The 15,492-nt window shown below is 37.8% G+C and overlaps 1 protein-coding gene across 4 annotated transcripts in view; it reads left to right on the forward strand.

The window, feature by feature from the left end:
- The window catches only part of RALGAPB (Ral GTPase activating protein non-catalytic subunit beta), a 93,287-nt gene that overhangs the window by 47,604 nt on the left and 30,191 nt on the right, over positions 1-15,492 (forward strand). For 2 of the 4 annotated variants that reach the window (XM_061437565.1, XM_061437567.1), the window contains 8 exons: positions 1,042-1,209; positions 1,726-1,840; positions 2,205-2,352; positions 4,121-4,185; positions 5,404-5,533; positions 7,340-7,473; positions 10,505-10,687; positions 12,003-12,154. In XM_061437565.1, coding sequence (XP_061293549.1) covers positions 1,042-1,209; positions 1,726-1,840; positions 2,205-2,352; positions 4,121-4,185; positions 5,404-5,533; positions 7,340-7,473; positions 10,505-10,687; positions 12,003-12,154 — 1,095 coding nt within the window. The remainder of the gene's footprint in view (positions 1-1,041; positions 1,210-1,725; positions 1,841-2,204; positions 2,353-4,120; positions 4,186-5,403; positions 5,534-7,339; positions 7,474-10,504; positions 10,688-12,002; positions 12,155-15,492) is intronic. The other 2 variants (XM_061437566.1, XM_061437569.1) reach the window with 1 other exon arrangement.

Here is a 15,492-nt window from a genome sequence, read left to right on the forward strand (position 1 = left end):
GTTCTAGAGTCAGACACATGCTGTCCTCAGGTCTCCAGTGTGCTTTTGGCTAATGGATATGGAGCTAGAGACTAATTCGACTATGTTTGCTGGCTTGTGTATTATTTAACCAGACTAACAGCTTAGAGAACCAAGGTTGTCAGCCTGGGGAACACTAGTATTATGAGGCATGTGGAATAAGATTTGTTAAGGGAACTAGCCATAGACATCAGAGAAGAATAAGAGAAGGGAGTACTCAAAAGGTTGAATGCTTTCAAAAAGCAGAGTAAATTAAGAGTTAGACGTGTCTTTTGGATTCAGCAGTTGAGAGGCCACTGGTTATTTGTTAGAACATGTTTTTAGTTGAGTTCCAGAGAGAGAAGGTAGATTGAAATGCATTGAGCAGTAACCAGGAGGTGAGGAGTTTTGTGGAGAAAATGCCTTATGTAGTTGAAGAGTATACCTATATAGTGTCTCTTGAATGATAGAAGTTTGAATGCTTAGTTCTTTGGGGTTAGGGGAGGATGTTGAAAGTAAGGTACACTTTAAGTACATTCCTAAAAGGATTCTTACTCAGGGTGACCTTCATATTGTGCATAAAGGGTCAGATGAGGTTTCTTTCTTTCATCGTGCCCCCCAAATAGTAGGGGAGTGGGAAAAGACACAACACACTTTTTTTTCAGGAATTTTGGAATACTGCAAAATTTTACTGACATGAAATTTAATTTGGTAATTCCTCCAGTTTATTGATAATTACTGCGGCCTTTTGTTTTTAGTTACTTCATTTGCAGGCACCTGTAACTTTGAGTTGCAAAGCTTAATTAACACTGCAAGAAAGTGTAATAAACATGAATCTCTGTTGTTGTTTTTTTTTTTGATTAAGAAATATAACTTGGTTCTTAGTGTATTTGATTCTGAATTGTTCTAACTTTCATTAATGCCTTTTAAAGGATAGAAGTAGAAGATTGGAAATAGAATTTAAGATGACTATGTAGAAAATATTAGTGATTATGAAAACAGTTGACCAGCAGTTTGTTTAAAATTTTTTTCTTGCTTTCCTAGATTTTACATGCTTTTAATTCAAGGTTTGCAGATAAATGATTATGTGTGCCATCCTGTCTTGGCCAGCGTTATTCTAAACTCCCCTCCTTTGTTCTGCTGTGACTTGAAAGGGATTGATGTTGTGGTTCCTTACTTTATTTCAGCTCTTGAAACCATTTTGCCTGACAGGTAAGCTTTCATCCTGTGCTAGTATGTCAGTTGTTGGTTTTGGCCTGGTGTATTTTGGTGCTTCCTGCCCGGTTTCCCAGTTTCTCCTGTCCAGTGGTCTTCATAATCCAAGGGCTCTCAGGCCACATTAAATGAGAGTTAGAGCATCCAGACCCACCTTTTCCCTGAACTCCTTCAGTTCTGATTTGTCCATGGGTGTGTTGAATCCTTTCTGGCCTGGTCTAGAGCGATAAGAGTAGCCCCAGCCCATAAGTCTTTTGTAGCATAGGCCTGATATTTTAAATTAATCCATCAGATTCTAGTTTAATTTCCTAACAGTTTAACAGTGCGATTCTCTCTCCCAAAAAAACAAATTACAGAATATAAACTCAGTGGAAAGTAGTTTCTGCATTCTCTGTAAAACCAAACCCAGTATTTGTATTGTGAAAAATTAGCGTAATATATATTTGGCAATAGCTAAAAACATACTTGAGTTCAGAAATACTAATAGCTTTGGTTTTTTTTTTTTTTTTGCAGAGAGCTCTCAAAATTCAAAAGCTATGTAAATCCAACAGAACTGAGACGATCTTCCATTAATATCCTGCTTTCTTTGTTGCCCCTCCCACATCACTTTGGCACAGTCAAATCTGAGGTAAGGTTTTATTAAAGTTTTTCGTATTCTGTATGTTTTGTGTGCTAATTCAAGTCAATATATATTTTTAAGATGGAACAGGAACTTTCTTAAAAATTTCAGATAATTTCAGCTGAATCAGCAAAGTTAATTTGTGAAGGTATTCCTTCTGTCACTCAGCCATTCTACTATTTCACGTGGTGAGAGGCTGGTGTGTCTGATCCCCTGTGTTGTGTAATAGATAGATTTAGCACGGTGGCTACTATCAGTCAGACTGAAAGCCCTGCTCGTTGGACTGATCCTCCCTTTGTCTGCTGTAGCAGTTCCTACAGGACTGTAGTGTGCCGCAGCAGGTGATATTAAATGTTATTTGTTTCTTCCGCAGGTAGTCCTGGAAGGAAAGTTTAGTAATGATGACAGCTCTTCTTATGATAAACCAATAACTTTTTTGTCACTGAAGTTGAGACTTGTGAATATACTAATAGGTGCCTTGCAAACGGAAACGGACCCCAACAACACTCAGATGATACTAGGTTTGTGTTCACACATTTTTTCTGCAAGTGGAAACCCAGATGCTGTTGTTGATCTCAGGCATCTTGAGGCAGGGGGTCAGTGATAGGAACCTAAGCGAAGTACAGCCCTACTTAAATCTTAATCAGAGGCAGAATTGTTTGCTCTTAAACATGAAAAAAATTTGAAGAGGTGAGATGAGGGAAGGAACGCATCAATTGTCTTGGTAGGTCATGTTGGCTTAGTTTTTTGTGTGTTCTTTGTTTTTCTCTTCTGCTCTTGCCCTTCCTCTCTCCTTGTGTCCCCTTTTTCTCCCCTTTCCTCTCTGCCATCCTTACTTCTACTTCTGCCTTTTCCTCCTGCCCGTTGGTACATGCAAGGCTATTTGGAGTTGGGTGTAATTGTGGAAGTCATGACAGAACCTGCCAAAAGGAGATTGAGGAGTAGCTGTTTCTTCCTCCTCCCTTTTCCCTTATTATTTCCTATTGGTTTTCTAATCATACTGTTTTGAATGACTGTTCATCATTATGGCCACTTCTATATTTTAAACCCTTATCACTTCTCAACTTGGTTACTGCAGCTGTCTCTTACTGTACTTTTTTGTTTTTTAATCAAATCCAAGGGCGTGGTCCTAGGTACAGGTACTCTGAAGAGAAAGAAGCAAATTGCACAGCTTTTATCCTTGAGCAAGTCTCATTGCAGAGATTGAAACACCTTCACAGAGTACTCAGATAACAGCAGAAGGCAGTGCTGATTGCATGTCATGTTGGATGTCTTTAGTGTTGAGAGAGGATAAACTGAAAGAGCAAGGAAACTTCGTAGGGGAAAGTGGAAATTAAATTGGATCTTAAAGGGCAGGATTTGAATAGGCACCAGTGAGGTTAGGATTTCATTTCAGGAGGGGAAACAGCAAGGCTGGAGAATTTATGGTGACAGTAGTGGTTGGAGTGGGTGCCCCGTAATTATAGTGTGTTATGCAGCAAGAAGGGAGAATACATAGAAGAGTAAATCCTTCATTTTGGAAAGGAGTTTAATAAACAGAGGTTAAATCTCAATATGAGAGAGCCTCCACGTTGTAGATTTTTAGATTGTTCAAAACACGTATCACTTGAAATCAGATAATTTCTACAGTTGATGGAGTATTTAGTTCTGCTTTATCCTTGTTCTGTGGAAGCTCCCCTTGTATGTTCCAAGGAAGAGTCAGTTGTCACTCTTGCATAGTTTGGCAGAACTATGTCTGTTCTTTCTATCCATAGTGCATGGGAGCACTCCCCCACTGGGATGAGTAGAGTGCAGGGTTCACCATCTTGTTTCTTTACTAGTTTCTAGGGCTATGAGTTCTTGGTGATAAATACATGCAGCTTGCCTTCAGAATATGCAGTGGGCAAGCCCTAAAAGCATTCTTAAAAAGCAGTTGGTCAGAAAGATATAGCTGTGGATTTTCACTTTGTTATTTCATACTGAAAAGATCAGAATCTGGTTTTAAAATGTTCCATAATATTTTTCTTAGTTTATATTACCCTTGAAATTGAGATGTTTACATCTAGTCTTTTACACCAATTTAAAAATTGGTCATGTTTTTATACAAAACAAAGTTTGACGTTCAGATTTATTTTAGAAAAATGTCATTTTAAAATTTGGGGGGCAGATCAGAATTAGGTCATTTTATCTTATGGAATTTCCAGGAATACTCTGCTAAAATCATATTCTTGTCTTTGCTGTTAATTGAGATATTTTGTCCATTTTCATATTCTTGTCATGTATTTAAATGTATTTTTTTTGCTGTTTCAGGGGCAATGTTAAATATTGTTCAAGATTCAGCACTTTTAGAAGCCATTGGTTGCCAAATGGAGATGGTAAGAAGCATACAACATGTAATTAGTCAGAGAATATCAACTTCTGTTTTTATGTAAATTATATTCCAAAATATCTGTCCTTGTGTTCTTAAAGGCATTTGTTTGTAGATTCAGCTCATTGATTCAGCAGGTCCTTTTAGAAATATTATCTGTTTTGAAGTTTCTTACCTTTCGGTGTCTCATCAAGTCCCTGAGAGATTCTGCAGGAGAGAAATTCCAGCTAAACAGTGTCTTTACTCCTGGACAGTATTTACCTAAAGCTTTTATGTCTTTTGTTGTGTTGGTGAATTGGCTTGAATAATCAGAAAAATTCCCATACTCTGTGACTCCTTGTATCTGTAGTAGATCTACTGTTTGCTGTAAACAGCATCTAGTTTATCCTTTTCTATCTCAGCTGCTCTTTCTGTTCCTCTAGACCAAAGTTTGAAGGTTTCCCCAAAGCACCAGTGCTTCTAAATCAGAAGTACTTTCCAGAGACTCCAGTGCTCCCTACTTCTGTCTGCAAGATGTGTGATCCCTCTACCTGGAATAGAGGCAGGCAGTTGGTGGGAGAGGAATTAACCGAGTATACTGGGGTGAGATGAGTGGATGCAGGATGGGTGATCAAATTATTATTAAGGAAATTATGTTCATGTCCCAGGAGGTGGCTAATAACAGTCATCTTACATGGATAAAATGAATTGTGTTTGTAGGGGAGATGAGGGAAGTCTTTAGCAGATACCTTCATTAGCTCCTGTACATATAACAGTTGATCTTTATCTATCTATATATATATACTAATATATGCTATATATACTAATCATGTATTTATTATTTATGTATTTTATGTAACATTGGAAAGTTACTGTTATTTGTTTATTTGCGTTTTGTTTTTTAAGATGTATTCCTATTCTGAAGTTTTGCTTGGGAGGCACTAGGGTATTTCTTTACAGACCCAGAACCATTAACTATTGAAGTCCAGTGAAGGTGGAAAAAGTCTGATCCTTTTAAACAGCAGCAAAGACGATTCCAGAATGGGTAGCCTCTAATCATCAGACCCTTGATACCACCAGTAAATGGTGTTTATGTAAAAACACCACAACAGTTTTAATCCTTTGTCAATTTTTATCTACGTTTCAGTTTGTGCTATTTAGCTGGCATGTTCCATTTTACCAGCATGGCTTTTAGTAATTGACTTCTGTCCATATTTGCATATTTGATTCATTTTTTTTTGACCAGGGTGGTGGAGAAAATAACTTCAAGAGTCACAGTCGCACAAATAGTGGTATTAGTTCAGCGAGTGGTGGAAGCACAGAACCCACAACTCCTGACAGTGAAAGACCTGCTCAAGCTCTCCTGAGAGATTATGGTAAGCCATGTTTAGTTTAGTTTAGTTTTATTTTTTAATCTAAAGTTGTAGAAAAACTTTTAATGCCCAGCTATATAAAACAAGCAGAGAAATTTTAAACTAGATTTTCATATTCATGATTTTTATGTACTTAATATAACAGAGAAGCTATTAGTCTAAAACATTATGAAAAAGAAAACAGATCTTTTAAATTTAGCGCTACAGTTTTTAGTAGTTAGATTTTGGATAGTTTCTTAGATTTTATAAGTGATTTATAGGAAACATTTCTGAATTTTGTACCAGGCGCTAGTAATTCAGAATCAAATAGGATTTAGGCATTGCCTCAGAGTCTAATGGCAGAATCAGTCAGTATTTCAGTTTTTGCAGTGTCGTGAGGATGGGTAATGGTTTATGCATTAGATGGCAACCCAAAGGAGTCTGCCTTTGTGTTTGAAGCCTGTATACCCTATGTCTGGTTAGATTCTTCAGTCACAAAGAGTAAGGAAGCATTTGCAAGTAGAGCATCCTATTCATAATGTCCTTTACCGTGGCCAGTTGCTTTCTGGGTTTTGTTGAGTTTGTGGGTGCCTTTATGTTTTCATGCATAAATACTAGTGGTGTATTGAATCTAAGATTATTAATCCAACTAGATTGGAATGAAATCTAGCTTCTTAGATGGAGTTTAATGTTTTAATCATTTGGAGAGTTTATAAGCCCAGGAGTCCAGGCATGTTTCAGTGATTTAAGTTTGCTATAAATATCCTTCAGCTTGTCAGATATATAAGGTCATTATGTGGCTGTTTAACACATTTAAATATTGCATTTATGAAGAAGTTATTTAAATCGTTATTTTATTCATTATGCTTGTGTTTAAATATAGGTGAAAATTTGTTTATTTTTCCTGCTTCTAAGACACGTTTAAACTAAAGAATTTTTGCATTATTATATGTGTTCTAATATAAATGTTCGAAGTGGTTATTGTTTGTTTCAGCATTTTGAACTGGTGTTAGTGAGTTCTGCTTGTAATGTCATAAAATAGTTTTTACTAAGAAATCCAGATTTGTGTTAGTGTTGCATGAATGTCTCTCTTTAATGATCATTCCTTTTTCTGTTGTCACTGCCCTCTTTCTGATAGGATCGACAGGTATAATGTCCCTAAAGCTTCCTTTATAAATTCAATTTAGTTTGTCCTAATTTATTATTAACTGACTAGTAATTACTTTTAAATATAGAATTGGAGGCTACATAAAAACACAGTAACTTGATTATTTAATTTTTTAAGAGTATTAAAGTTGTCTCAGAGAATTAAATGTTAAAGTTTGCTTAAAAAAGCATTGCATGTGACTTTTGACAATATGAACCCTGAAAATAATTTCAGCAGATGCTTTAGGATAATTCCCAGCATCTGAAGAGATTCTAAAATTTGAATTCCTTCCTCTATAAAATTCTAAGGAAATAATTGATAGCCTTTTGATTTTTTCATTGTTTTTTTTTTAAATGTAACTCTGTGAGTTAATTTGGAAATGTTGAGATTTATACTGTTATAAGAATGATATTGAAGCTTTCAAATCCCAGTGGATGTCTGTGTGAGAGTACCTGAGCTGGGAGCTAGAAGCTGCTCTGGTCCAGTGTGTGTGCCCTGCGCACCATTGTTCAGTCAGGCTCAGCTGCTCAGGCCAGTGGGGTGGGGAGCATAACACTGTGTGGGTGCCCGTCATGCTCACTGTGGCTGCTGTGGTCTGTGCCTAGTGGAATGCTGTGCTTCTCGTTACTAATGCTTAGTTGTTTTCCCTCCCTGTGGGATGTGGCATTGGGGTTATATCCTAGCTCTTAATACAGATTCAGCTGCTGGGCTCCTGATTCGCAGCATTCATCTCGTCACTCAAAGACTCAATTCCCAGTGGCGGCAAGACATGAGCATATCACTGGCAGCTCTGGAGCTCCTCTCTGGACTGGCAAAGGTGAGATGACAGTCCCTTTATTTTAGCCCAGCAGCCTTGGAGTATGGCTCTTTTTTCTGTATCTCCTGACCCCCTTCATGTCGGTGTTGCAGTCTTGATTATACTCATCACAGTTGATATCCAAAGTGTGCAAAAATGAGCCTCCAAGTGAGATTTTACAAAATGATCTTTACTTTTCTGTTTAATAGGGTCAAAGAGTGTGAATGATATTTTTGCTGTTAGATGATAGGAAACATTTCAATACTTGCTCTTTATTTGCACATAATGATAGAACACCGGTTGATTTTGTGTTTATTCATAATACCCTTAAATTTTCAGCATGACATTTTGTGCCATTATAAGATCATCAATCATCTAATTTTAACAAATAAATACAGATTTGGCAACGAAAGAAAAACTTATCCTAAAATACACCATTTGGGCCTACCTGTGACTCGCCCATCTTCCATTATCAGAGATAAATGAAAGTTGGCTGTACTTTCAGATTTCTTTCCCAACTGTTTATCTATTTTGTGGAACCTTAGAGTTGGGTGTCCATTTGCATTTCTCTCTCTCTTTTTTTTTTATTAAAGTGAAATTCACATAACATAAAATTAACCTTTTGATGTGAACAATGCAGTGCCTATTAGTACTCTCACAGTGTTGTGCAACCACCCCCTCTTTCTGGTTCCAAAGCATTTATCACCCCCAAAAGAAACCCTGTACCCATTTAGCAGTGTTTCCTGATCTCCCTTTCCCCTTATCTCTAATAACCACCAGTCTGCATTCTCTCTCTGTGGATTTACCTATTCTAATATTTCATAGAAATTAAATCATATAACCTGTGACCATTTGTATGTGGCTTTCTTCACTAAATACGTTCTTGAGGTTCATTTATGTTGTAGGAAAAAGTCTCAATCTCATTCCATTTGTGGCTAAATGATATTCCATCATATTTGTGTACCAGTTTGTCTATTCATTCCTCTGTAGCACATTTGAGCTGTTTCTACCTTTTGACTCTTGTGAGTAGTAGTGCTGCTGTGAGCATACATGTACATGTGTTTATTTGAATGCCAATTTTCAGTTATTCTGGTTATATAACTAGGAGGGGAATGGCTGGGTCATATGGTAATTCTGTATTTAACTTTTTGAGAAGCTGCCCAACTGTTGTCCTCAGCAACTGAATCACTTTACATTTCCACCAGTGATGTAGGAGGGTTCCAGTTTCTCTGAATCTTCACTAGCATATAACTGTTTTCATATCTGTAAAATAGGCAGGATCATCTTGTGTGTAACACCTGGTCATGTGAGGATGAAGTGAAATGAAATACGTAGAACACTTTGTAAACACAAAGGTGATATACACGCATAAGGTGATGTTGTCTGAGATGGTAAACTTTAAGCCCTCATTTTATAGATGAGGGGACAGGTGAGCAGAGGCTGTGACTTACCTGAGTCATGAAAGGCAAAATAGACAAGAAAACCTGAGGTGTTCTCACCACCACTTAGAGCTTACCTTTACCTCAAAGATTCTCAAGCATAGATGTAATGGCCATAGTTTTGTGAGGAGCAGTTACTGATATAGGAGGTAAGAACAGCCATTTGTGCAACGTGCAGGACCACATGGTTTTTGAGAGCAAGATACTGTTGACTGTGACCGTCAGTACCCTTGCAGTAGTAAGGAATAATTAACCCTAAATGGAGTGCTGTCTAGACCTACCAAATCATAAAGGGCTGACACTACCTGATTTCATGACTTGCTATAAAGCTGTGGTAATCAAAACAGTCTGGTATTGGAATGGATTAGATAACTAGATCCGTAGATAGAGCGGGGAGTCCAGAAATAGATCTGCGTGTGTATGGACATTTAATTTTTGACAGAGGTGCCATGATAATTAAAAGGAGAAAGGATAGTCTTTTCGTCCAGTGGTGCTAGATCAGATATTCGTATACAAAAAGAGAGAGAAAGGAATGTTCAATGGTGTAACCATTTTAGAAAACAACCCCCTGGAGTAGGGAAAGGCTACCCATTCCAATATTCTGGCCTAGAGAATTCCATTGGGGGCTTAAAAAATGTGTCCATTGGGTCACAAAGAGTTGGACACAATTGAGAGACTTTCACTCACACTTCACAGGTCCTTAAAAAACTAAACATACACCTATCATATGATCTAATCAGTCTACTCCTAGGAAGTAAGAGAGCATAAACTCTTACAAAGTTTTATACATAGCACCTTTATTTGTAATACTCAGGAACTGGAAAAAATCCAAATGTCTAACAGATGACTGGATAAATTAATTATGGTATAATCCATATAATGGAATACTACTCAGTAGTAAAAAGGAATGAAAAATTGATATACACAAGACTCTGGATAAATCTCAAAACAATTCTGTTGAGTAAAAGAAGCCATACTCTCCCCCCACCCCAAATAGTACAATACTCTATGATTTTATTTATATAAAACTATAGAAAATGCAAGTTAACCTATGGTGACAAAAAACAAATCGGCAGTAACCTAGGGAGGGGACAAAAAGGAGTAGGGGGAAGTTTTGGGTTTTTTTCCTGGGGAAGTATTATAAAGGTTCATGAGAAGATTAAGGGGTAATGAATATGTCTACCATCTTGATTGTGGTAATAGTTTACAGGTGTATACTTAGTCCAAAATTTATCAAATTGTACACTTTAAATATGTGTAGTTTACTATATGTTAATTATACCTCTGGACAGCTGCATAGAACTTTGTAGCCGATAGAGCATCATTATGGGGTGGGTTAGGGGGCTTAAAAAAATGTGTACACGTTCCATTGCCAGCTCTTCTTGTGATCTATGGCAGTGATGAGTAGTTGTACCCCAGCAGTTTAGGTTTTAGAGCATGAAAAGGGATGCTAAAATGAAATTTTACTGTTTTAGGGTTTGAAAAATGCCCTCTCTTTTTATAGAGTGTATCTGAAATATTATATTCTCAGAAAGGCTGGGCCTCCGTGTAGAGGCTTTGAAATTGGTACGGTGGTTCCTGGCTAATTGTGTTCACCAAACGAATATGCTCAGGTGAAGGTGATGGTTGACTCTGGAGACCGGAAGCGAGCCATCAGTTCTGTGTGCGGCTACATTGTGTACCAGTGTAGTCGGCCAGCTCCTCTTCACTCCCGGGACCTGCACTCCATGATAGTGGCAGCTTTTCAGTGTCTCTGTGTCTGGCTGACAGAGCACCCCGACATGCTTGATGAAAAGGTTAGTTTACTAGGTATTAAAACAGAAAATAGGAACCAAAATGTATATTGGGAAAATATCTTTTAAAAGAGAATATCTAAATTTAAATCCAATATTGCATACTTTAAGCTGAATATAACTTGTTATATTTCAGGAGAACACTTATCTTATTGAGTGTAACTGAAAAACTATCATCATGCTTATATAGTTGATCCTTGAATAACATAGGGTTGAACTGTGTGGGTCCACTTACATGCAAATTTTTAAAAAACTGTAAATACTATTACATGATTTGTGATTGGTTGAACCCATGCATGTGAAGCTGTGGATAGGGAGGAACTGCATATATGGAGGGCTGACTTTAATTTATATGTAAAACAGAAAAAAAGAAAGAAAAAATAATTTATATGTGGATTTTTTTATTGTACTGGGGATCGATGCCTCTAACTCCCATGTTGCCCAGGGGTCAACTGTATTTGATTGCAGATTAACCCATAGAGAAATTCTTTGAAAGATGGAGCTGTGGATAATTTATCTGCAAACAATCAGGATTGTGTTTTCTTGAAAGGATGGTAGCCTTGAGATGGCCAGAAGGTACTTTGGTCACCTATCATTAGACCAGAAAGGGAAGTTGATAACCAGGCTGCAAACCTAGAGAACACCTTGTTCATAAAGGTTGCTTGTAGCTAAAAATTTCATTTCACAATGTTTCTTTCATTTTAAGTAAACGCAGATTATCTAGGCTGCTTTCTCTTACCATTGTAATACTTTTCTTATGGGAAGACAGTTATAAAAGAATGCATAGTGTAAATAAAAGAAGAGATATCAGGCTTATTGGAAAATTATACAGAGCTTTATGTAGTTTATAAAAATAATACCATTGGTTAAATCTTAGTCATTTGCATGATGACTTATAGCATTAGGATACCAGAAATTGTTTTAAAAGTATACAGGTTAAAAAAAAAACAAAACAAAACAAAAAAATGAAAGTATACAGGTTTAGCTGAATTACTGTTATATCTCTTTCAGTTATCTTTCACAATTTATAGTCCATGATAATTTTATAAGAATGGTGACTGATAAAATTGAAGTGAATTTATCATTACTTATTATCTAGATCTCTTAATACTCAAATTTAGATCTTTAAAGAAAAATTTGGGGGGGGGGCAAGTTTATTTAATTAAATTATTATGAAGTTAATATGTACCTACCAAAGAAAATGAGAAATTAGAGTCCCACCACCAAAACACAACCAATATTGACCCTTGGATGTATTTCCTTGTCTTCTCATAAGATAGATGTATTACAAAAACTAATCTGCTTTTCCTTTTTCTAGGATTGCCTTAAGGAAGTGCTGGAAATTGTGGAACTGGGTATTTCAGGAAGCAAGTCCAAGAACAGTGAGCAAGAGGTCAAGTACAAAGGTGATAAGGAGCCAAACCCTGCCTCTATGAGAGTAAAGGATGCTGCTGAAGCCACCCTAACATGGTATGAAAGTGACGTCACAGGGATTGTGTCTAGGAGTTAGACAGGATTAGATGTGATCCTGTATTGTTTCATCTCCTCCCCAGTTGTTCAACATTAAGTGACATAACCTGATTTAGAATACTTTTTCTCCAGAAATAAAATGGAAAAGAAACTGTCTTGTTCTTTTGGACCAAAGAAACCAGGATCTTGAGGCTAAAAGTTTGGGTCCTTGTTTTTCTATGCTGGCTGACAGTAATTCAAGTCATATCATGTTAGAGCTAGAAAGGATCTTGGAGAGCCTTACCCACACCCTCACTCTGATGGCTGAGTCCAGAGATTTCGATTACACCATTACCTCTTCTGCTTTCCAGCTTAGTGGTTTTTATTCTGTGCTACACCATTTATATTACATATTATAGGTTCATTCAGCCAAAACTTATAAACATCCTCTTACGAACTAGTAATAGAATTGTAAAAATAAATCAGGTTTAGTTTCCACACCCAGAGAGCTTCTAGTCCAATAGGGAGGAATAAGATATGAACACAAATATCTATAATATTAGCTGGAGAATAAATGCTCCAAGAGAAGGGGTACATATGGAATGCAGGTGTGTTGGAAGAAGGGAGTGAATACTTTCAGATTCAGGGAAGTCAGATTCCTGAGGAAAATCACGTTGACCTGACTCTCAGAGAATGGATAGTTTGAGCTATAAGTCAGATTGCAGGGGTGGTTACGGCAGCAAGAGAAAATTCCTATTTCAAGCATTTGGTAATGAAGGGACGGAGACAGGTTGGTATCTTGAAAAAGTAGCAGAGAGAGTTGAAAGTTTATGTTTGGCCGGTTAGTTAGCAGAGTAGAAAGAGGGAAGAAAGGCAGTTTATTGACTGAAAGAGACAGATGGAGAAGATTGGGTAGAATTGGTACAGTTAGGAAGAAGTGGCTTATGAAAGGGTAAGTGTGGACGAGGATCCAGAAGAACATAAGAAGCAGGGAGGAGGAATGTCAGATCATATTGAGTTGGCTCATCTTGGTCTTCTTAGTAAAAGTGGTAAGACAGCTTGTGGGCTTCCCTGGTGGCTTAGCGGTAAAGAATTTGCCTATAATGCAGGAGACAGGGATTTGATCCCTGGGTCACAAAGATCCCCTGGAGAAGGAAATGGCAAGCCACTGCAGTATTCTTGCCTTGGGGAATGCAATGTACAGAGCAGCCTGGCGGGCTACAGTCCATGGCATCTCAGCAGAGTCAGATACAACTCCCTGACTACACAAGAAGACGGCTTGCAGAAGATTTGTATGCAAATGAGCCTTTTCCAAGAGAACTTGGGGCATGCACAATAAAGTTGGGTTTATTTCTGTTCTTCATGGGCTTAGGTTATTCAGTAAAGTTTTAGAAGCATGCTTGCTTTAGTTTATTCCTGCTCACTGTGCTGATGCTGGGCTTTCAGTGACTGTGGAGATTTGGCTGATAGCTGGAAAATCAGAAAAATGTGATTAATTACTAGAAATAATTATTAAAGTCCAGAGAGAAGACCATGTGTGGTCTGGGGTGGACTTAAAAAGGTTATTAAAAACTAAGATCTGATGTGTACCTTGAAGAATAAAAGGGATATGGAGAAAGGGGGAAGGATATTTCTCACTGGGACTCTGCATTATATAAAAATAAGTTTGCTCCATCCTAGCCTGTGGATGGGACATTCCATTGAGAGTATGATTGGCAGCAAGGTTTGGATATAAGCCCAGAATGAGCAGAGAGTCATGCTTGTAGCCCTCAACCTAGGCAGGAGTTGTCTAGATGGCTCATCTTATCTCTGCTGGCAGCTCTACAAAATGCCTCATGTCTTCAAGAGGGCCCTAAAGAGCCATCATGAAACATCCAAAACCAATTTTCTCTGTTCCAACACAGTTAGAGCTTTGTGTCAGTATCATGACTGTTTTCCAGCTATGCAAACTCAAAATTTTGACTCTTTCTGTTTATCTCTGTTTTATCTGTCTTTCCCCATATAAACTCAGTGACCAAGTCTGGTAGAATTTAATTTTGAAAGTATTTCCTCCATTCCCTCAGACCTCAGCATCCTAGTCCAGGCCCTTCTCACTTTCTGTCTGATTTCCCTGTTTTCAATCTCTTACTCTTTTCATTTTGCATTCTGTTACTGAACTCATCATCTTAGATACTGTGCTTATTCTGCTCTGTGAGTGATTGAAAACAGAAGATTTCTGTTTATTGCCATATGCTGTGAAATTTTTGGTCTGGTGTTCAAGGCCCTCCTTGAGTCCCCACTCAAACTGTGATCTTTCCTAGCACAATCCTTCTGCCCCAGCTGGCTGGCCACTTGTGGCTGTGAACTGCACGTGTTCATACCTGTCTGTCTGCTTCCCCTGCGTTTCTCTTGGCCACATCCTCCACTGTTAGCTGCTCACATCACATCTAGCTACCTCTGTGGAACCTTCTTTGATTACTCTGCTTCTTTTCCACACCTCTGTGTTCATTCAGTCTGACCCTGCCACAGTACATGAATTCTATGGTGTCATGATCACACCTGGTCGTATTTGATACGTGGTAGTCTTAGCTCCCCACCCTGGGTAGAGGCCCCATTTCCCTTTTTACACCCCTCACAGTGTGAGCACACAGGAGATGGTTACAGAATGCAGATCAGCTTGTTGGTGGTTTTCCCCTTGCTGTATAATATACATTAGGACTCTTGGAAGTCATTTCAATAGCCCCTCTGCTTAGTCATTTTTAAGAGTTATTTACCAAGTTATTTAGCCTCTAATTTGGGGATACTTTAACCCCCCAAGTGCCCATTTCATTTTAATTGTTGATAACTTGGTGTTTACATCGAGCTGAAATCTCTCCCGCTTTAACTTCTACCCATTTGTTCTGATTCAGACTTTTGATCGTGAAATTCTTTTTTTCCAGAGTGGGGATATCTGAAGACAATGCTTGTGTTCTTTTGTTTGTTTTTTATTTTACATTTTGGCTGCATCCCCTGGTAGGTGGGATCTTAGTTCCCTGACCAGGAATAAAACCTACACCCCTGCATTGGAAGGCAGAGTTTTAGCTGCTGGGCCACTGAAGGAATTCCAACAATGCTCATGTTCTTTCTCATTCATTTCTGCCAGTACCTTTAACTGTTTTTCATATGACAGGGATTTAAAGTACTTTTTATCCTAGTCATTTTTCTTTCAGTGGCATTGGTTTGACTGTGTACCTCTTTAAAGGGTGATCACCTTTAAACTCTGTAGAATATTGTATTTTCATTAAAATTGGGTTTTTGAGAACCTAGTCAAAGCAAACTTTAGAGGCTTTTATTTATTTATTTATTTTTTAACACATTTACCTTTTGTCTTTGTCATCCTG

Source organism: Bos javanicus, chromosome 13, assembly GCF_032452875.1.
Source record: "Bos javanicus breed banteng chromosome 13, ARS-OSU_banteng_1.0, whole genome shotgun sequence".
NCBI classification, from domain to species: Eukaryota; Metazoa; Chordata; class Mammalia; order Artiodactyla; family Bovidae; genus Bos; species Bos javanicus.